Raw genomic sequence first — 22,499 nt, 5'->3', positions numbered from 1 at the left:
CCGTCGGGCGGGTTGGACTACCGCGGGCGCGAGCGGGCCCGCCAAGCCCAGCCTCTGCGGCTGCGCGAGCCGGTACTGCGTCTGGAGTGAATGGCGCCGCTCCTTGCCGGCAGGCCTCAGAGTGGCCTGGAGACCACCCTTCTTCGTTCCTCGTGCTTTTGTCACCCGTGTGCTGGGCGGCAGAACTCGGTGAGGGGACGTGAGGCTTCCTGATAAGCCTCGCAGGTTTCCAGCTGCCCAGATATTCCGGGTCCTCCTGGGACCCGGCCTCAGACCCTGCAGAAATGGCGTCTTCTTGCTGCCTGCCTCTTCCTTTTACATTTTGTCGTTAACAAAATTGTTGGTGCGGGCTGAGGCATAGATAAGAGCGGTTTACCTCTACCTAGTTCTGTTCCTTTCCCTGATTCATAGAACCCAGCGCTGCTCGGCACCACGTGGTTGCTCATGGCCGCGTAGGCCCAGAATTCTTCCAAGGAGCTGCGTTCCTGTTTTTTTCAGTGCCAGTTTTAGGCACACCAAGGTGGCTAATTTAAAATCACTTTTGCTTTAAAAAGAAAAGAAAAAGACACTTTAGTGTTAGGATTATAAATCCCAAACTTGATGGCCTAGTCGGCCATCAATGGGAGGAGAGACCCTTGGTATTGCGAAGATCATATGCCCCAGTACAGGGAATGCCAGGGCCAGGAAGCGGGAGTGATTGGGTTGGGGAGCAGGGCGGAGGGAGGGTATAGGGGGCTTTGGGGATAGCATTTGAAATGTAAATTCAGAAAATATCTAATAAAAGAGAGAGAGAAAATAAATCCCAAACTTGAATAGTCTCTCTTAAATAGTCTATGCCTTACAGAAAAAAAAATAATGCTAAGGGGATTTCTCGCCTATCTCCCGTCACTCTTCTTCACCTCCCATCCTCCTTTCTCTTCCCTTTCCCGCCCTTCCTACTCCAACCCCCTTCTTTCCCCTTCCTCCTCCGTCCTTCCCAGGCGTGACTTTCAGGTGGCTCTGTAGCAGACCACGTATAATCTTTGAACCAGTCCTGTGTGTCTGTTAGTAATTTCAAGGCAGGGCCTCCACCGGCTACTGCAACTCCTAAGGGGATTTTGAAAATTCTCATAACCAGAAGGCACATTTATAAGTTGTATCTGATTTGTTTTCTTTTTTTTATATATAATTTTTTTTATTACGTATTTTCCTCAATTACATTTCCAGTGCTATCCCAAAAGTTCCCCATAACCTCCCCACCACTCCCCTACCCACCCAGATTTGTTTTCTTAACTCAGTGAATTTACAAAATTCACACATGGGGTAGAGAGTGGTCAAGAGTGCTGAGTTCTCTGCCAGAGGTCCTAGATTCAGTTCCCAGCACCTACATAGCTTCTCATATTCACCTGTAACTCCAGTTCCAGGGGATCTATTGCTTTCTTTTGGCTTCCACGGGTACCAACGACCCATATGTGATGCACACACATGTAGATGAAACACCCATACACGTAAACATTTTAAAAGTTGAAACACATTGTTCATTTGATTTCACTTATAAATCTATATTAAGCATTAAACAATGATTAAATCATAATCTTAGTATTACAGGTATGGTTATTACTGCATTTTGGTTTATGATCTCAAAACTAAGGCAGAGGCCAGCCTGGTCTACAAAGTGAGTTCCAGGACAGCCAGGGCTATAAAGAGAAACTCTCTCTCGAAAAATCACCCCCCCCCAAAAAAAAAAAAAAACCCAAAAAACAAAACCTAAGGCAGTCACTACTTTTCCCATTTAAAAAGAAGACGTATTGTGTATGTGTGCTTGCTTCTCTGCAGGTGTGCATGGCAGTGTATGTGTTAGGTCAAGACAACTTTGGGGAGTTGGTTCTCTCCTTGTAACACATGGGTCCCAGGGATTGAACTTGAGTCTTCAGGCTTAGTAAGGAATGTCTTTACCCACTGAGCTACCTCATCTTCCCACATTTCACTTTCTTTTTAAGAGTAGAATTGCAAAATTAATCTGTTGACTACTTGATTGTTAATTTCGTAAACGTGACAAATAATTACCATACATGGTCAAATGAATGATTCCAGAATATAATGGGAAATAGTAATGATATAACTCCATTATTTTTAACTTAATCCTAAATCTTTGTTTTCAGAGGTGCTTAACTCTTAATGAGTTTCCAGGAAGATGTTCGGATCTCTTAGTGGGTTACAGAGTTAATTTGGTAGGTCATGGACAATATTAAGTAAGTAGGGTATAGAGACTAGGAGATCATATGTCACAGAATATGGAGTACAGATTGTAAATCTTTTTGTCTTAGCTGTACATAGGTACACACAAACATATGTACACATAGAAATCTCATATATTCACATGTATGTAAACTATATGTATATATTTGTATACATTTAGAGTATAAAAATTCTTGAGAGTTCCTTAGCGAGAAAAAATCATGGAGTAAGTTGGCTGCACATTGTCTATCATGGAATAAGTCGGCTGTACATTGTCTATAATGAAGCTGGCTTGGATAATAAAGTGGACTTGGATAGTCAAAGAAATGTGTATGTATTGCAACTAGGAAGCTACAAGTGCTTGGCAGGACATGGTGGAACACACCTTTAATTCTGGTATTTGAGAGGCAGAGACAGGCCCGGGTTACATAGCAAATTCCAAGGCAGATAAGGTTACCCAGTGAAACTCTGTTTCAAGAAAAGTAAGCTATAAATACTTGTGATTAGATGAGGCGACACAGCACAAACAAACAAGCAAAACAACAAGATGTTCCTTTGGCTTCCTCACCTCCACCACTTCATTAAAATGTCACCCCAGGAGTTGAATGGTGACACGCACCTTTAATCATAGCACTTTGGAGGCAGACATCTGTGAATTCAAGGCTAGTTTGGTATATATGGATAGCTCCAGGCTAATCAAGGTTACATAGTAAGACCCTGTTTCAAAAAAAAAAAAAAGTCCTCCAATATTTATAATTCTGAACCTAGTGGGATCTGTAGGTTGTGATATCAGACACCATTTCTTCCCTTCCCTAGGCGTCTTTGATAAATTAATTGCTCTTGCCTAGGTTCAGACAGACCTTTCCTACCAAAGTAGACTTTTGTAAAATTGTTGAGTTTTGTCTCCAAGTTATCCTTCGCCCTGCTTCCTGAATATTTCTAAAGCAGAAATTCATGTTTTGTTTATGATTACTCATAGTGAACGAAGTAATAAGAAAATTAAAGGTGTTGGTATCCTATAATCAATCACCTGTGGTGGTTGTTCTCCAGAAAGGCCAATAATGATCCATGCCTCCTGACAACCAGGCCTATGGCCTGATGGACACGGGTAGATTGAGTCTGCCATTTCTGAACCTTGTGCATGCTCGTTGACTTTGAGTTGCCTCATAAGAAGTGAAGCTACTGTCTTGATGAGTCCCATGGAGACTACATGGGGACAGATAGAGGTCAAGCCTTCCAACTATCCCTAACAAAGAGTAGGCATGTGTTCTACCCCTTGCCACTGTCTCTGATTGCAGCTGCATGAAACCCTAGTCATGACAAGAAGAGCCATTGTGTGTACCCTGTCTATTCACAGAATTGTGAAAAATATTGTGGCCTTAAAGCCATTAAATTTATGTGACTTATTAATCTACAATAAATATGAATCAAAGTAAGCAGCCTGTGTAGGAGCCCAAGCTCTGACTTACAGTGTGACCAGAAATTAATCACTTGACCTGAGACTCTATTTCTTCAGAATAAAGATTAAAGATTCATTCATCCCTTTAATAAACCTTTATTGACTATCTGGTCCTGGGGCAGCTATGAAATAGATAGGTCCCTGGTGTAGTGGGCACTCAAATGCTAGTGGTCATTCATCTTGTTTTCTGGGTCATTTTTTTTTTTTAAAGCTCTTCACATTTTTATTCTTTGTGCACAAAGACCAGCATGATCCATTCCACTTGGTAGTCAGTCGAATCAAGGTGGCTTAGTCCAACTTAATGAAGCCTATGTCCTTCGCGTACTGCCGGAAGCACTGGCGGCACATGTTCAGCCCGTATTTGCGGATCAGACCGTGGCGGTTGGAGCAGACGCGGCAAGAGCGGGAACCCTGGCCGAACTTCCGTGGGTGACTCCAGTAGAGCTGCTGGTGACCCATCTTGCCTTCAGACGCCCAACGAGGAGAAAGGGCTCTGGATCATTTTTATTGTTGAAATGTTATTATTTGGGACAAGATCTTACTATTAAACTCTGGCTGGCCTAGAGCTCACTATGTAGACCCATTGGCTTTAGCTCACAGATCCAATTGCCTCTTCCTCCTAATGCTGGGATTAAAGGTGCGCACCATTTGGGCTGGAGACGATGGTTCAGCGGTTAAGAGCACTGACTGGTCTTCCAAAGGTCCTGAGTTCAAGTTCTAGGAACCACATGGTGGCTTGCAGTCATCTGTAATGAGATCTGATGCCTTCCTTTGGTGTGTCTGAAGACAGCTACACGTATACTCATATACATAAAATAAATCTTTAAAAAAAATAAAAAGGTGTACACCATTCCACCTAGCTTCTTTTTAAAATTATTGAGTGCTTTAGCAAAATATGCAAGACCTTTGTCATATCTTTGTAATCGCTTTTCCTTTCCCTTTTTGCAATTTTGGTGACTGAACCCAGAGCCTCACAAATTCTAGGCCAGTGCTCTATCCCTGGGCTGTCTCTCCAGCTCACTTCTTTGTTCATTTGCCAATAAGTAGCATACCATTTTATATAAGAATTTCCTAACATCAGTTTTTACACACTCTCTGAAGTTCATTTTTAAAAATGACTTCAGTCATTCACTTACATGTGTAAACACCGCATTGTCCCTCATTACAATTAAGTTTCACATGGTGAAACAGTTGCCAATACCATTCAGCTTCCAGTGGAGGTAGGTAAATACTTACTTTTATTGTTTAAATGATAGGAATTGGAAAATCCATTCAGATGGTAAATTTGCTAAGTAGTATTTTCATCCATTCCACTTTAAATAGTCTTGTTAAGAGTCCTTTCTTTTTGAAAAAAAAAAATTGCCCCGTCAACTTGCAAAATCTATTCTATTTCCCCCTTCTAGGGAGATCCTGTGTTCCTGCCTCCCTTGAGCCCTCTAAGTCTGTGGATTGTAGCATGATTATCCTTTATTTAATAGCTAATGTTTACTTATGAGTACATTCCATGTGTGTCTTTCTGGGTCTGGGTTACATCAATCAGGATGATCTTTTCTAGTTCCAGCCATCTGGCTGCAAATTTAATATGTCATTGTTTTTAATAGCTGAGTAATATTCTGTTGTGTAAATGTACCAGAATGTGTATTCACATGTGTGTACATGTGTGTAAGGATGCACACACATGTAGAGGCTGGACATCGATGTTGGATGTCTTCTTTTATGGTTCTCTATCTGATTTATTCCTGTCTGTCTGTCTGTCTGTCTATCATCTATTTGAGACAGGGTCTCACTATGTAATTCTGACTGTCCTGGAACTCAATATGTTGACCAGGCTGGCCTCAGTGTTTCAGAGATCATTCTGCTTCTGCTTCCTGAGATCTGGGCCCCCACTGTGCCTGGTCCCCCACCTCATCCATCCATCCATCCATCCATCCATCCATCCATCCATCCATCCATCTATCTATCTGAGGTTTTCCCCAGGGTTTTGTTTTTGTTTGTTTGTTTGTTTGTTTGTTTGGTGTGTGTGTGTGTAGCCTGTGTAGCCCATGTAGCCCTGGCTTTCTTGAAATTTGCTTTGTAGTTCAGACTGGTCTTGAACTTAGAGATATGCCTGCCCCTGCCTCCCCAGTGCTGGTACTAAAGGCATGTACCACCATGCCCAGCTCCCATCTTATTTTTTGATAGAGCGTTTCTCTAAATCTAAACAATGGACCTCCCCCATAGGTCTCACTATGTAGTTCTGCCTAGCCTGGAACTAGTGTAGACCAAGCTAATCTTGAACTCAGATACTTGCCTGCCTCTGCCTGAAGAATACTGGAACTAAAGGCATGTACCACATGCCCAAACCTTTATTTTCTTGTAAAAATAAATTTAAATGTATTATTTGTATATGATGCCATGGTACATGAATGGTCAAAGGACAACTTGTGAGAATTGGTTCTTTTCTTCAACCATATGAGTCCCAGAGATTGAACTCAGTCATCAAGATTGGTAGCAAGTGCCTTTACCCATTGAGTAATCTTTTTTCCTTTTCTTTTTTCCTTTCGGTTTTTTGAACAGGGTTTCTTTGTGTAGCTCTGGTTGTCCTGGAACTAACTCTGTAGATCAGGCTGGCCTCAAACTCACAGAGATTGGCCAGCCTCCTGAGTGCTGGGATGTGTGTCACCACTGCCTGGCTAAGTCATTTTTTCTTTCATTTTTGAGAGAAGGCGTCACTGTAGGCCTGGCTGGCTTGGAACTTATTATGTAAGCCTTAAGCTCACCAGAGATATGCCTGCCTCTGCCTCCCAAATGCTGGAATTAAAAGTGTGCTACTAATCCAGGCGGCATCTTGGCAGCCCCATAATTTCATGTATAAAAGGGAACACTTAAATTAAAATTTATTAATAATAATTATTATTAAATTATTTTGAGACAGGGTCCTTATATAAGCTGGTATGGAACTTATTCTGTAGATCAGCCTGGCCTCAAACTCCTAGAGGTCCACTTGTCTCTGTCTCTAGAGTGCAAGGATAAAAACTGTGTGGTACTATGCCCTGGTCAGTTTGCTGTACTGGCTAGCACATCAGCCACTGGCATCAGTGTGATGGTTTGTATATGCTCGGCCCAGGAAGTGGCATGCTTAGGAGGTGAGACCCTGTTGGAGTAGGTGTGTCACTATGGGTGTGGGCTTTAAGACCCTCATCCCAGCTACCTGGATGTCAGTATTCTGCTACCAGCCTTCAGATAAAGATGTAGAACTCTTGGTTCTGCCTGCACCATGCCTGCCTGGATGCTGCCATGCTCCCACCTTGATGATAATAGACTGAACATGTAACCTCTGAACCTGTAAGCCAGCCTGAATTAAAAGTTGTCCTTTATAAGACTTGGATTGGTCGTGGTGTCTGTTCACAGCTGTAAAACCCTAAGACAATCAGTGGGTGTACAAATCCGGGTGATAGAAAACTGTTGTCCTCAATATTAAGCTGTGGAAACTGAGGCATGAGAACTCTAAGTGATTGGGTTCCTTAAGGGTGATGGGAGCAAGGAAGGCCTGCCTCATTCTGCACCAGTCTTTTTGAGCCCCAGGACTCTTGGTTTACAAAAGCCCTCCTTACTCTCAACCCACCAGTCAAAGAGGCCTCTGCTGAGGGACCCATCCCATAGACATATCAGGACCCAAAGTTAATACCTCTTTCCTAAGCCCTGAGGGGTGGGCAGTGTTGCAGGCTCAGATTGAACAAGATGAGGCCCTGCCTGTGTATAAGTATGTATCTTTTAATGTAAGAGACAAATACTTTTATCTGCCCATCAAAACTCATTTGTGATGGATGAACACTGGCTCCTAGTTCTTGGTGTTCCTGCCACTGGGAGATGTAGTCTGTGTCCACCCATTGTGTCTAGGTAGAGAATGCAGCAGAATGACATTGTTCTAGCCCCAGGGTTCAAAAAGCCGTGTCACTTCTCTCTGTAGGAACTCAAGAGACCATTCAAAGTATAAACCCGAAGTAACCTGCTAGAAAGTCAGGGGTGGGCAGAGAGAGCAAGCCACTCCAGCCGGTACTTGTCGATTGCCACATGAGTTAAGCTATCTAGCCCAACCAGCCCCAACCGAGGTGACAGGTTTTCCTTAACATCCATCCTAGTACCTACAAGGTATTCTAAGGGGAAAAGGGAGGCGGTCCTTGTCTTTGAAAGTTCAGAAAGTGTTGTATCCCGATCCTACCACAGGTGGCACCAGAGACAGCTCTCCCTAGCTCTCCAAAGAATCCATTCCTGCTACACTAGCTTAGCCTGCTGGTGCCCAAATGCATCTTCTGGTGCTTGAAGGTGGCAGTGGCAGGTAACCAATACGGCTGTGACTGTAAGTCAAGTGTAGATGCTCCTAGGTACAGCCTCAGGTATGAGAGGGGACAGCTGGATGGCCATGATAGTGGTGTAGCCACGTTGGGAGTGCTGACCACACTGGACCTCTCCGATTCTGAGGTTGGTAATTGGGTGGGGCACACTGGTCTAGTTCCTTCTGAGCTGTTTCTACAAAGCTCTACATTTGGCCAGGTCCACAGTGGCAGGATGGATGCACTTAGCCCCGTGTTGTGGATAATGCTGCCTGCTCTGGTGCTAGCCCTCCTCCACAGGCTGTGATACCTTCAGGGAATATGAAGTGCTAAGATGGAATATGCTGGGAAGTCATATGACTGGAAAATCAGCCCTGAGAAAGCAGAGCAGATAGCCACCTCTATTTGTTTTTGAATAGTAATGTCCTTTGTCTGCAAGCCCACATCACCTTAACATTTTTCGCTTACCCATGTGTGTTTCCTCCACCTCATTCTTTAGCTCACTCACGGAGCTGTGAAGATTTATTAGACAGTGAGGGCCAGAGAAATTGCTCAGTGGTTAGAGCACCGCTTTCTCTACCAGAGGACCTGGATTTGAATCCCAGCATTCACATGGCAGCTATCAATATAATTCCAGTTCTGGGATATCTATGCACTCCTTTGGACTCCATGGGCACCAGGCATGGCTACGGTGTATAGACATACATGCAGGCAAAACACCCATGCAGAAAAAATACAAATAAACAAACAAAAAAGACCAAGAATGGGCTTATACATTAAGTACTGCCAATTTGAACTTCCAGCTCCTGAAAATAACCCACAATGCCATAGCACTTTCAAAATATCCTGTGTAGATCTCCCTAAGAAACAATCAGCTTTTCCTTTGTTCTCCACACATAACAGAGTCTTCTCCGGCCTGTGCATGCTGTATCCAGATTGCAATCCTCACCTTTGCTCTTTAACACACAGAGTCCCCTTTCCTGGAGATCTGCCTCCATAGTCTTGACTTTGACACAGCTTTATGGAGAGGTTCACAGGGAGAATAACCATGGTCTCCTGTCAGTATCCAAGATGAAGTAAAGCCTCCTGCTCATAGCCATGTGTGTGATCCATCTTGGGATTGTGCTTTTCAGCTTCATTTGTTTGCAGTGCCCAGAACTAGAATAGATTCTTCTGTGTGTGTATGTGTGTGTGTGTGTGTATGTGTGTGTGTGTGTGTGTGTGTGTGTGTGCATACTCTCACATGGGGAGTTATCTCCCTCTTCCTCCCTCCCTCCTGACTCCCCACTCTGCACATACAAGCACATACTCCAGTGTGTACACATGATGATCCATAGCCAGTGCCTTCCTCTATCCTGCTCTATTTTTTTTTTTTTTTTGACACAGAATCACGGAATCTGGAGCTCACTGTTTGAGCTAGACTGGCCAGTCAACAAGTCCCTAGGATCTGTCTGTCTCCATGTTCCCTTGCCTGTAAGCACTAGGTTGTAGATGCAGGCTACTGTTTCTGACGTTTTCCATGGGTTCTGGGGCTCAAACTCAGGTCCCCATATTTTCACTGTAAGCGCTTTACTGATTAAGCTATCTCCCCAGCCCACCCCCAAATTCTTGACCCATAGACACTATTCAATATAACAAATATTTAATATACTTTACTTAACTTTCCTTTTGGAATTTTGAGACAGGTTCTCATGATATAGCCTTGGCTGGTCTGAAATTCACTATACAAGCTAGATTGGCATTGAGCTTGATGCAAACCTCTTGTCTCTGACTCCTGAGTGCCCAGAATTATAGGCATGTGTCACTATGCCCAACCAATTTTAAGGCATCCGTTTAAGAGCTCATTTGGTACATAGAAATAGACAGCAAATATATTTCTTTACATAAAATTATGCTTCCTTAGGGCTGGAGAGATGGCTCAGCAGTTAAGAGCACAGACTGCTTTTCTAAAGGTCCTGAGTTCAAATCCCAGCAACCACATGGTGGCTCACAACCATCCGTAATGAGACCTGATGCCCTCTTCTGGAGTGTCTGAAGACAGCTACAATGTACTTACATATAATAAATAAATATTAAAAAATGATGCTTCCTCAAAACAGATGATTTATTTGGTTTATAATAGGCACTTATGTGTACTGTTAGCTGTCAGATGCTGTTTCTGAGTTGGCATTATTCAGGCAAGATGGTACTGATGGCATGGAAGCTGCTGTGGGCTTTGCTGGCTGGCGTGGCTTAGCTTGCCTGAGTTCCTGTGTTGATATCTTAGGTAAGCTTCCAGCCAGAATGTTTGTCCCCAAATGGCAGCGTGTGACTTGAAGGCAGTGTCAGATCTGGAGGCTCACTCGCTGGGGGGCTCATGGAGATCTTCATTTTGTTCGGATGGTGTGATGGTCTGTATATGCCCTGCCCAGGGAGTGGCACAATTAGAAGGTGTGGCCTTGTTGGAGTGGGTGTGTCACTGTGGGTGTGGCCATAAGACCTTTATCCTAGCTGCCTAGAAGTCAGTATTCTAGCAGCCTTCAGGAGAAATTGTAGAACTCTCAGCTCCTCCTACACTAAGCCTGCCTGGATGCTGCCATGTTTCTGCCTTGATAATGGACTGAACCTCTGAACTCGTAAGCCAGCCCCAATGAAATGTTGTCCTTATAAGAGTTGCCTTGGTGATGGTGTCTGTTCACAGCAGTAAAGCCCTGACTAAGACAGATGGACTGAGGTGAGTTAACTACCCTGTTTCTCCTGCTCATACGTCTTCATTTCCATTCCATCGTAGCGTTTGTGTGAAATTCAGTTTGAGAACTGTGTTAATTGTATAACTTATGAGTAGCTGTGAAATCTCCTCACTAACAGGACTTTGCCTGATGTTCAGTGTGTGTGTGTGTGTGTGGGTGTGAGGACTCAGGTGATAGCTACAAAACGTAACTGGCTAAAAGAAAGGACTCTTCAGAATACTCAGAGACATGGGGTGGGATGCTCCCTTGGTCTAAAGCTTCGCTGCTCACCTGTGTCTGGGAATATAGAGGAAAGTGCTGTCTTTCTTACACTTGGCGTCTCTAGAGAATCTAAGACTTCTACTCTGCTAAGTCTTTGGCTTCTAGCAAAGCCTTCTAAACAGTCTGTCTTCTCTCACTTACGCCTACTAGGAGACATTTTAAGAATGTCCATCTTCAAGGACCCTTACACAGGAGTCAGATTAATTCCTCTCAGAATTTGATGCACAAAAACGGCTTTCCTGCCCTGAGCAATCTTCAAGTTTTCTTCAGCTGGATCAGAAGAACCATGTTGCCTGTACGTTTCTTTGTCTTGGTGCTAGGAGGCTCCAGTGCAGTCTCTGTGCTTGATTGGCATCAGTTTCCCAGGCTGGATGCTGGGTGTTGCAGATCTTGCTGTTGGGAGGACTCTGGCTCATCCACCTCTGTTTTCCTTTGCTCGGATCTGCCATTTGAACCATCTAGCCTCCTTTAGATGGGGCTGACGTAAGATCTGTAGGCTCCTCCACACCATAGTTCTGCTCAGAGGGGCTGTAGAAACTGAGTCCTAACATATACACCATGGAAAAAATCCACGAAGGGAGTCATGGCCTCATCCCTGCCTCCCCAAGTCTGGAGCCAAGGAAAACTGCTAGTGTGTGAGGTCCATTGCTCTTCCCTTTAGGTAGTAATCAAGGGCTGGAAGCAAGGATTAAAGTTCATATGTTACATAAGCCATAGGGAAACATGTGTATATGTGAGATGAGAAGGGAAGAGATATATAAAACAGTAGAGATTCAAGCCCAGGACTGGGACACCCATGAATGCCAGAAAATCAGTTATGAGGCCTCTGGGTTCTCTTTCCAGAAGGTGACCTGCCTGTGTAAGTCTGAGACTGGGGTTGGCCAGAATCTCGTCTGACTCTCGGTGGCTGAGACCCAACATGGTGCCAGGAGGTAGATGGCAAGGCCCCGCCCTCAGTACTGGAGGTGTGGGGGCCCTGCGCTTTCTTGTCCAGGGTCTGGATTTGGCTGGGAGAGTAAGATGTGGGCTCTGGAAAAGAGAGACAAGAATAAAGATGTTGATTTCGTCTGTGTTCCAAGTGGACCTTTCTGGGCTGCTCTGCTATATATATGGATTCTAGTCCCATTTGCAGCTATCAGATTGCCCCTGGGGTCTGCTATGTACTTGAATAGGAAGAGCTTTGTCTGCTAGCTGGGGAAACTACAGACTGAACTCTGGCCTTGAGCTAGAGGCTTTTTTTATATATATTCACAAATATATATAGTGTGTGCAGGTGTCTTTGTAGGACAGAAGTCATCAGATCTCCTGGAGCTGGAGTTACAGGGGTCATGAGCCACCCATTGTGTTCCTGGGGGGGTGGGGATGGGGAGTGGAGTGGGAGAGACTTGTGCCCTCTGGAAGAACAGCAAGAGCATTTTTTGGTTTGCTTTGTTTTCCGGTTTTTCGAGACAGGGTTTCTCTGTGTAGCCCTGGCTGTCCTGGAACTCACTTTGTAGACCAGGCTGGCCTCAAACTCAGAAGTCTGCCTGCCTCTGCCTTCCGAGTGCTGGGATTAAAGGTGTGTGCCACCACTCCCGGCTAGCAAGAGCATTTTTAACTGCTGAGCCATCCCTCCAGCTCCAAGGGTAGATTTTTATTTCAGAGTGAAAATTGGGACAGTAGTAACGGCAGCCTCAGTCTCAGGGTGATGGCCAGGTCAGATCTGATGATGGAAGGGAAGAGAGTATGTGAACTCCTAGAAAACAGCCTCATTTCCAGCCCTTTTGCTTATGTATCTTCTTCCTCCTCATTCCAAGATGGGGACACACTCCTTCCAAACCTCAGTTCCTCTTCTTATGGAACACAGAATAGACAGTGCTCCTCTGTGGATTTGTATGGACCAGCACCAACTATGACTTGTAGGCTTTTCTTCTTTCAGGCATTTGATACAGGCAGAGCCATGGGATGGAAGGAGTCATCGTCCCCTTTCAAAGCAGACAAGCAGAGGGAATAGTGTAGTATTCTGGGGTCCTACTTAGTTTTGAGTTAGTGCACAACATACCTTATAATAATGCATTTGGCAGCTTGGCTTCTTTACCTGAGTGTACTGTTAACATTGCATCTTTGAACAAAGCTCCTAGAAACCTCAGAACCCCCTCTCTGGACAATAGTATACACGTTCTGCCCCTAACAATTACATTTAGACGGTTTCTGTTCAAGTGTGTTCCCAATCTATCTGGGTATGATGAGTGGAAGAGCTGATTCATTCCAAACTTGTTTTGGGCACATGCACAATTAGGCAAATATTCATAGTAGAAAGAAGAACATGTGACTTAATCTATGAATAAAACAGGGAATCCACCAAACTATGCCTCTTGGTAATGAGTCACTACTTCCCCACAAAGTGAGACTCCAGACTGTGTGCAGGGCTACAGACTATCTTCGCTCGTGGGCTCCGCTGTCAATACTTATCTACAGTGTCCTTTTCTGATTGCTACTGTTGCTTCACACCCAGTAAAGCTCTCTTATCACTCCAGTAAAGCTGTGTGGGCCCTTTTCTCCAGTTCCTTTGGACAAGGGTCCAGCACTGGCAAATGCCTAGCCTTAGCCCCTGACCACCCATAACATCCCCTGTACTTGTGCCCACTAAGTGGAAACACCCCGTTTGGATTTTGCATTGAGTGAGATGGAATGAGATATTTTGGACCTGTTGGTCATAGCAGATAGTATTATTCTGGTTAATGTTTAAAAAATAGTGATGAAGAATATGTGAAATGCAACTGCTAATAAATTGAAACACATAGGAAAAGTTTAACTCTTAAATTATTGATTAATAATCTATGGTGCACCTTGTACAGTTCTCTCATCCAAGGTCAACACTGTGGCATATTGGCACCCTGTAAAACAGAGATGCTCCTGAGACAACAAGATAACCTCAGACATAGTCTTTTAACCCTGCCATTTTCTCTCCCCAACAGCAGAGCCTGGTCTATCTGTGGTCACTCTTTAGAAACCTGAGATCCTTATGGGAGCAACTTTTCGCCCTTTCCCGCCAGCTTATTCTATGTGGTATGTCTCTTTGAAAGTTATTATTATTATTAGTTTTTTTTCCCAAGACAGGGTTTGTCTGTGAAGTTCTGGCTATCCTGAGACTTGTTCTGTAGACCAGGCTGGCCTCAAACTCACAGAGAACTAACTACCTGCCTCTGTGTGTGGAGTGCTAGGATTAAAGGTGCATGCCATCACTGCCTGACAGAAGTTTTTATTATTATTTATGTGTATGAGTGCTTCCCTTGCATGTATGTTTATGGGCCGTGTGTGTAGTGCCCACAGATGCCAGAAGATAGCGTTGGACTGTGAGCCGCCATATGGGTGCTAGAAATAGGACCTGATCCTTTGGGAGCAGCCAGTGCCCTTAACTTCTGAGCTGCCTCTCCAGCACTACTGTATCTCCTTTTAGAAACTACCAAGTATGGCCTCTGGCAAGTGTTTGTTGGTTTGCTCTGTGCACAAGAGTTACATTGAACACTTTACATGGTCTGCTTTCCTCATCACGTCCCAGGAGGTAGGCACTTCATATTGCTAAATAATTATCAGATCAATCCCAGTCACATTGGGTGGACTTGGGAAAAATACCTTCTTTAGTAAGATGCATCTGGGTGGCATTTTTGGAGCTGTTCTTGGTTGTGTCCTCTGAATATGTGACTATGGCTTTTCCCTTGATGGATTTATGGTTCTTCTCAACTTCACGGAGCTGGGGGAAAAAAAAGGAGTCATTTATGCCAGCAAAGGGTATGGGTGTGTGATGCTTAGAGCCCTGAGTCACACGAGACAAGAGGGAAGGGAGGACCGTGTTTACAGTTCTTGCTGACTACCTCCAACTGCCTGTTGTTGGTTCTACACCTAACTGGAGAGAGTGTAGTGTGTGGCTGGGGTTCACACAGCACTTAAAGGAACACCTAACCTTTATTTCAGTGTTCTCCTGTATCTGAGCAGAAGTTGGTGTGGGCGGGGAACTGGCAGCAAGATATATAAAGTTAGTTCCAGAAGCGTGACAGGAGATGAGGATGACAGGACTCAGAGATTGTTAGAGTTTGTCCGTGTGTGTGTGTGTGTGTGTGTGTGTGTGTGTGTGTGGTCTATGTATATGAGTATGTTTGTGTATGTGTGACTCAGAGATTATTAGAGTTTGTCTTTAAGTGTGTGTGTCTATGTGTATGTATGTGTGTGTATCTCTGTGTTTTGTGTGTGTGTGATTGTGGTATATGTATATGTGTATGTATGTTTGTGTATGTGTGAGTGTGTGTGTGTGAATGTACGTATGAGTGTGTTTGTGAGTATATATGTATGAGTGTGTCTCTCTCTGGGTGTGCATGTGTGTGAGTGTGTATGTGTGTCTGTCTGTCCAGAGAGAACAATCAGAGTCTCAGCTGGATAGCATCAGTTGGGATACTAGAGCATCAGTTTAGAGAAGCTGTTTGTTTATCAAGGAGACTGAGGAAACATCTTCAGCTAAGGATCAGCAATATGTTGCTTCGTCATTTCTTTTAGTACCTATATTATTAAAGGTTCTTTGTGTGTGTGTGTGTGCTTGTGCCCAAATGCATGAGTGCTAGTGACTACTCTAAGCCTTGTAAATATTAAGCATTTTCTCTACCACTGAGCCCTACCATTAGCCTCTCAAATATTTTCATACTGTTTATACATGCTGTTGAACAGGATGCTTGCTTCCTGTAGTGCAGGCACTTTGGGATTTGGCTTATGAGAAAAGCATTGAAAGAACACAACTGACATCACAGAGCAAGCCATTGAGAAACAAGAACTCGGTTAGGGATGCAGCTCCCGAGAGACTCACAAGAACACTGTTAGGGATGGAGCTCCCAAGAGACTCACCGCTTGGATCTTCTTTCGCAGCTGGGCATTAGCTCTGGAAAGACTTTTTGAAACTGAATTCAGGTAGTAAATGGCCAGACTAAAAGAGAAAAAAAAAACATACCTGCTATGGTCCTGGGATATTAGAAAATGACAGGATCTGGGTGTTTTCCCTAGGATGCCTGAAATACCAAAGCTTGGTCTTTAGCAGAGTAGAGCTGGTCCTACCATTCCAGGTTCTGGACACCCTCTCCACTTTATTGAATGGGCATAACACACCATCTACCAACATTAAATCAATTTAAACAATTTAAACAGACCTATAACCCCTAGTGATATAGAAGCAGTAATTAAAAGTCTCCCAGCCAAAAAAAAGCACAAGGCTAGGTGGTTTTAGCATAGAATTCTGTCGGACTATCAAAGAAGAGTTAATTGCAATACTCCTGAAACAGAAGGAACACAGCCCAGTTCTTTTTATGACACCATGGTTATTCTGACACCTAACCCACATAAAGACTCAACAAGGAAAAGTACAGCCCAATGTCTCATATGAACTGAGATGCAAAAATTCACAATAAAATACTTGCAAACCAAATCAAAGAGATCAACCTTCATGATCAAGTAGGCATACTCAGAGATGCAGGAATGATTTAACATATGTAAATGGATAAATGTAATCCATCATATAAACAGATGGAAAGTGAAAGACCACATGATCACCTCATTAGATGTAGAAAAGGCCTTTGAGGAAATGCAACACCCACTCATGATAAAGCCCTGGAGAGATGAGGGATTCCAGGGACAACCTCAACAAATAAAATCGGTTTACAACAAGCCCCTAGTCAACATCAACTCAAATGGAGAGAAACTCAAAGAATTCCCACTAAAATAAGGAACAAGATGAGGTGGTCCACTCTTTTCATACCTAGTCAATACTAATACCTAGTCTTAGCTAGAGCAATAAGACAACTGAAGGAGGTCAAGGGGATACAAACTGGAAGGGGAGAAGTCAAAGTACCTTTATTTGCAGACTGCACAATAGTATACATAAGTGACCCTACTGGACAATTCCTACAGCTTATAAACACTTTCAGCAAAGTAGCAGTATATCAAATTAACACACAAAACCCAGCAGCCTTCCTATATACAAATGACAAATGGGCTGAGAAGAAATCAGGGAAATAGCACCTTTCACAATACCCTTGAATAATATCACATCCCTTGGGGGTAACTCTAACCAAACAAGTGAAAGACTTGAATGATTAAAAACTTTAAGACACTGAAAAAAGAAATTGAAGAAGATATCAGAAGATGGAAAGATCTCCCATGCTCATAGATCAGTAGGCTGTCTACAGTAAAAACAGTCCTCCTACCAAAGGCATTCTACAGATTCAATGCAGTCTCCATTAAAACCTCAAAGAAATTCTTCACAGAACTTGAAAGGACATTTTTCAACTTCATATAGAAACATAAAAAATGTTCTAGGATAGCTAAGATGATCCTGAATAATAAAAGAACTGCCGGAGGTGCCACCATCCCCATCCCAAACTGTGCTACAGAGACAGTTAAAAAAAAAAAACAAAAAAACCCCAGCATGGTATCAGCACACACACATCAGACAAAAACACACAAAAACAGATCAATGGAATAGAATTGAAGGCCTGGAAATAAGTCCAAACCTGATTTTTAATAAAGAAGGCAGAAACACACACTGGGAAAAAAGACAACAAATGGTGCTGGTCAAATTGTGAAAAAGGAGACAACCATGGGGAACAAGCCAGTCAGAGCATTCCTCTATGGTATGGCTCCAGCGAATGCTTCTGCTGGAGTTCCTGCCTGGCTCCCTTCATGATGGCCATGGAGTCATGTAAGCCAAATACACACTCTCCCTTTAAAGGTGCATTTAGCTATGGTGTTCTTCATAGCAACAAAAAGCAAGCTAATACAACCCAGTCAAGTAGGAGAATCTTTTATAAGCATCACCTATCAATGGAAAGCTTATGGCCAATGAACTGAGGCAGAAAATAGGAGGTGGGATATCCATCATAGAGAGAGAGAGAGTTCTGGGAAATAGTCAAGAATGGGGAGATTTGCCAAGGAACCACTGAGGAGGTGGACTTAAACCAGCAGGTAATCGGACTCAGGATAAGATAAAGGGGAGATTCACCCCTGGAACTCTGAGGGGACGGAAATAAGAAGACAAGGAGAGGAAACCAGCCATACAGCTGAACACAGGTTAGAATAAAAGGGATTAAAAAAAATAAGAGCAAGTCAGAGAACCAACTGAAGCTTATGGCCTAAGGATTTATTAATAAATAATTAGTCTCAGAGTCCTTATTCTGGGAAGTAAGTGGCCAGGAGGAAAGTCTGATTATTTTTCATACAGAAAGGTCAGGCTGAACTGCCCTCTCTGTTATTACTTTGTTGTTACTCATATGAAGTACCTGAGAGAAATGATTTTAAAGGAGGAAGGATGATATTGTTCATGATTTCAGAGACATCAGCCCACCTTGACAAAGAGGGTGAAAAACAGCTTCTTAACGGTGGATTGGAAGCAAAGAAAAAGACAGCCAGGGCCTCAGACAATATACAATCCCAAGGATGCATGCCCGGTCAGCCTGACCCAGTGTAGAATCACCTAGGAGATGGTACAGTGCACCTCTGGTGTGAGGGTGATGTGGGCAGTCCCGTCTGGTGAGCTGGGGTGAATGGGCTGAAGAAGGGAGAAAATGGAGACAGCAAAGCACTGGGTCCCACTCCCTCCCACTTCCTGGTTGGCTATGACAGGAACCATTCTGTTATGTCTCTAAAACAGGAGCAAAGTGAACCTTCTCTCTCCCTCAGAGCATTGGGTAGCAAATTTCCTCTGAGGCGTAACAGCCCGTCCAAGACTGAGGGTGTCTACAGAGGTGAAACAGTTAGTCTTGCTGACGAACTGTTAAAACACAGGAAATAAACAACTCAAAAAAGCTCTAGGGTGACCCAGTACTCAGGAGCCAGGGGTAGGTGGATCTGTATGAGTTCAAAACCATCTGGTTTACCCAGAAATCTCCAGGACGGCCAATGCTACATAGTTGTATTCTGTTTGTTGTTGTTGTTTGTTTGTTTTGGTTTTTATTTTATTTATTTATTTATTTTTTTTTTTTTTTTTTTTTTTTTTTTTTTTTTTTTTTTTTGGTTTTTTTGAGACAGGGTTTCTCTGTATAGCCCTGGCTGTCCTGGAACTCACTTTGTAGACCAGGCTGGCCTCGAACTCAGAAATCCGCCTGCCTCTGCCTCCCGAGTGCTGGGATTAAAGGCGTGCGCCACCACGCCCAGCTGGTTTTTATTGTTTTTAAACAAACAAATGAACTAGTGAGTCTCTAAATGGACCAGATGAACTCGGCCTGCCTCCCCAAGCTTCTAAGCAATAGAAGATACTTGGTAGAGAGATACTCAGATAAGCAGGCTGCTTAAAGAGGCAGAAGCTGACAGCATTGCCTGGAAGACTCTTTCAGCGACCTGTAGGCTGTGCAGTGAGCTCCAGTTTTTGGGAACTGTCATCCATGCTGGGGTGTCTTTGAGTCACTTCTGCTTCTGTAAGCAGCCCAGCACCCCTACTTCCCTAAGAAATCCTAATCAACTCACTGGTTCACAGAGCTGGGCTTTGATGCTGGGAGATGTTTGTTCACGGTTCCCCAGGAATAGTGTCATGCAACATCGGGTACTGTGGTCCCAGTGACCAGGTGGTAATATAGCCAATGAACTACTTCCCCCGGCCACCCAACTAAAGTTTCTAAATCTTCTCAAACATAGTGCCACCAGCTGGGGACCAACCCTTCAACAATGGTCCTTAGGAGACAACACACATCCAAGCATAGCAAACACACTCACACTCTCAGTGCTCTGAGGGGCTCAGATTCCACGGTTCTTTGATGTTTCCAATCAACCTGGTTGGTTGTGAATGCCCGAGACGCCTTACCCCTAGACAAGTAACTCTGAGACACATCGTTTCTTTGGGTTTTCCAGAAAGATTTACAGCAGACTCATTCATGACAGAGGTAGCCACACCCCTCACCCTCCCTACTCCCTGATAAACTACTTGCATTAGAATCTGTCTCAGGGTCTGCTTCTGGGAAATCCAGACTAAGAGAGGGAAATGGAAAGCCCTGTCCAGAAGACCTCAGCTCCTAGGAGAGTTTTCCACGAGGCAGAGCCAGCGTCCTGGGTCACTTACAACATTAGCAGGATGGCTGGAATGATCAGGCCTGGGTTGGCAAGGAACGCAAAGATCTTGCCCAGGAACTTAGGGAAGTCGTTCTCGATGGTCTCGTGGAGGACATCGTACATTCTGTTTTTCCCACTAGAGAGAGGAGAAGGCCTGTTAGAGTATGTCCAAAGTTCCTGTGGCACACACGCCCATGATTCCAAAGCTGCCACTCACCACTGCTTTGCTGAGAGAGCCAGAGCTCTGCTCCAAAAATACTGAGAAAGATGAGCCCACGAGCAGCTGCCACTCCAGTTAGAACAGGCGTCTTCGCTGGCCGCAGAGAACTTACTTACTAGCTTCCTGCCTTCAGTGCCTCACAAACTCTCAAACTGCACTGCTCTTCGGTTTGACACCTTTCTTTGGCAAGAAAAGAGTGGATTTCCTCACATGTTCTCCCTTGCTCTGTTTCTTGGTCTGATCCTGATCTCCTGGGCTTAAGTGATGCTGCTACCTCAGCCTCCAAGGGACTGGCACCATAGGCACACATAAGTCTCTGTGCCAGGCCTTTGCATGTATTCTGCCAGAAGAAAATTGCCTATGATTTAGTTATACGACAAACAATGGGTCTTCTGTGTTCATTGGCCTGGAAGCAGTTTTCCTAAAGTCAATGTGGTGGAAACATCACAGTAACTCTAAAACATTCCTACAATTAATCTTCTAACTAGGAATCTGGATTGTCCCAAGATGGGCTTCTGCATTATTAATAGTAGGTTCATTTTTCTTCCGATTGTTTAGAATTATTGTGAAGATGGACTCCTAAGATGTTCTCCAGTGACACCTAGATACTGGTAGCTATTGAATGGTAATTAATTTTGGTGCTTATGAGGTAGACTTAGGAGTTTGAAGATTCTGGTTCAAATTCTTTTTTCTATAGAACACTATGATCTGGCTATCTATCTATCTATCTATCCATCCATCCATCCATCTATCTATTCATCTATCTACTGACCTATCAATCTATCACCTATCTTCTATCTATCAGTCATCTACCCATCCCTCTATTTATCATCCATATGTCTTCCTTTCCTGAATGTGTGTAGCATGGACATGTGTGTGCCTGCACATATGGAGGTCTGAGATTAACGTCTGAGGTCCTTCACAATGTTCTTCCATTTATTCAAGACAGGGTCTTTCAAACCGAGAGCTAGCCAATATGGTTAGTCTATTAGCCAGCTTTCTCTCAGAGGCTGGGATTCCAAGGGAAGCCACGCCCATGCAGCCCTTATAGTTCTGGGGACCTGGCTTGCACAGCAAGCACTTTAAAGGCCAAGGCATCTCCCCATTCTCTTTATGACTACATTTATATCCTACTTCTTTCCACTACAGTTATACCGTCAAATGTGACTATTAAAATAATATAAAAATTAAAGTGACAATTTGTTTTTTAGATGGATATTTCAAGTGTTTGTCCACAGTCCTGTATTAGGAAGACTGCATTAGAAGAGTGGACATAGGGCTGCCCTCATCACGACTCACTTTCTACTGCATGGGCAGTGCTTGGAGCTCTGGAGAAGCTACTGGCATTTTCTTTTCTCTGATTCCCACATCTCTCTATAGGTAGTAAGGCACAATGCTAACGCAGTTAGGGGGACAGTTGAAGTCAGCAGGCACTAAGGATAGCACTACCAGGCTGTGTCATGTAGTCTTGTAGTCAGCAGGTTTAGTTTTCTCTGTGCAAAGATCAGATTGACACAAAATGCCTCAGGGACAAACTGGGCTGTCACCTGTAAGCTAAAATAGTTTTCTCTCTTTTTTCTTTTTACATTTTTTAAGTAGTTGGGAAAAATCAAGTATAATATCTTATGACATATAAAAAATGAAGTGTGATTTCTTTTCTTTTCTTTTTACACATTTCACTGTTTATAAACTTTTGCTGGAAGACATCCATGCTCATTTATTGGTGCAATGTATATATGGCTGAGCTATAATGACATATATAACATATATGTATATATAATATATATGCAATGGTATAGACACACACACACACACACACGTGTGTGTGTGTGTGTGTTGTCCTTTAATGGCAGAGCTGAGCAGTTAAATCAGAGACCATGTATAGCTATTTCATTGCTTGGCACTACTATGCCAGTAATCCTAGCATCTGGGAAGTGGAGGCAGGAGGGTCATTCAGATCTTTCCTGAGCAGGCAAAGCGTTCTATCTTAAACACCAATCTGTAACATTTTAGTCATGCATACCACCATGTCGTGACATTTGGTCAATTTATTTCTTTTATTGTTAGTACATGTCATAAAGAAATACTAAAAGAGGGAACTTCAAATATTTCTTTTTTGTTTTGTTTTCGAGACAGGGTTTCTCTCTATAGCCCTGGCTGTCCTGGAACTCACTTTGTAGACCAGGCTGGCCTTGAACTCAGAAATCTGCCTGCCTCTGCCTCCCAAGTGCTGGGATTAAAGG

At 43.6% G+C, this 22,499-nt stretch overlaps 2 protein-coding genes across 2 annotated transcripts in view; both read right to left on the bottom strand.

The window, feature by feature from the left end:
* Positions 1-3,871: 3,871 nt before the first annotated feature.
* Positions 3,872-4,164, bottom strand: LOC110290179 (40S ribosomal protein S29). Its single transcript, XM_021156672.2, has one exon. The coding sequence runs from the start codon at positions 4,133-4,135 to the stop codon at positions 3,965-3,967; it is 171 nt and encodes a 56-aa protein (XP_021012331.1). The 5' UTR covers positions 4,136-4,164; the 3' UTR covers positions 3,872-3,964.
* Positions 4,165-11,562: 7,398 nt separating this feature from the next.
* Tmc2 (transmembrane channel like 2) overlaps positions 11,563-22,499 on the bottom strand; it is a 68,336-nt gene continuing 57,399 nt past the window's right edge. Inside the window, exons 17-20 of the mRNA XM_021155673.1 lie at positions 20,047-20,172; positions 15,852-15,930; positions 14,595-14,712; positions 11,563-12,008 (exon numbers count right to left, since the gene is read on the bottom strand). Coding sequence (XP_021011332.1) covers positions 11,791-12,008; positions 14,595-14,712; positions 15,852-15,930; positions 20,047-20,172 — 541 coding nt within the window. The 3' untranslated portion in view covers positions 11,563-11,790. The remainder of the gene's footprint in view (positions 12,009-14,594; positions 14,713-15,851; positions 15,931-20,046; positions 20,173-22,499) is intronic.

Source organism: Mus caroli, chromosome 2, assembly GCF_900094665.2.
Source record: "Mus caroli chromosome 2, CAROLI_EIJ_v1.1, whole genome shotgun sequence".
NCBI classification, from domain to species: Eukaryota; Metazoa; Chordata; class Mammalia; order Rodentia; family Muridae; genus Mus; species Mus caroli.
This window is presented reverse-complemented; position numbering and strand designations above follow the sequence as displayed.

Coding starts and splice junctions, on each gene's coding strand:
- LOC110290179 (XM_021156672.2), bottom strand. CDS start 4,135: ATGGGTCACCAGCAGCTCTACTGGAGTCACCCACGGAAGTTCGGCCAG.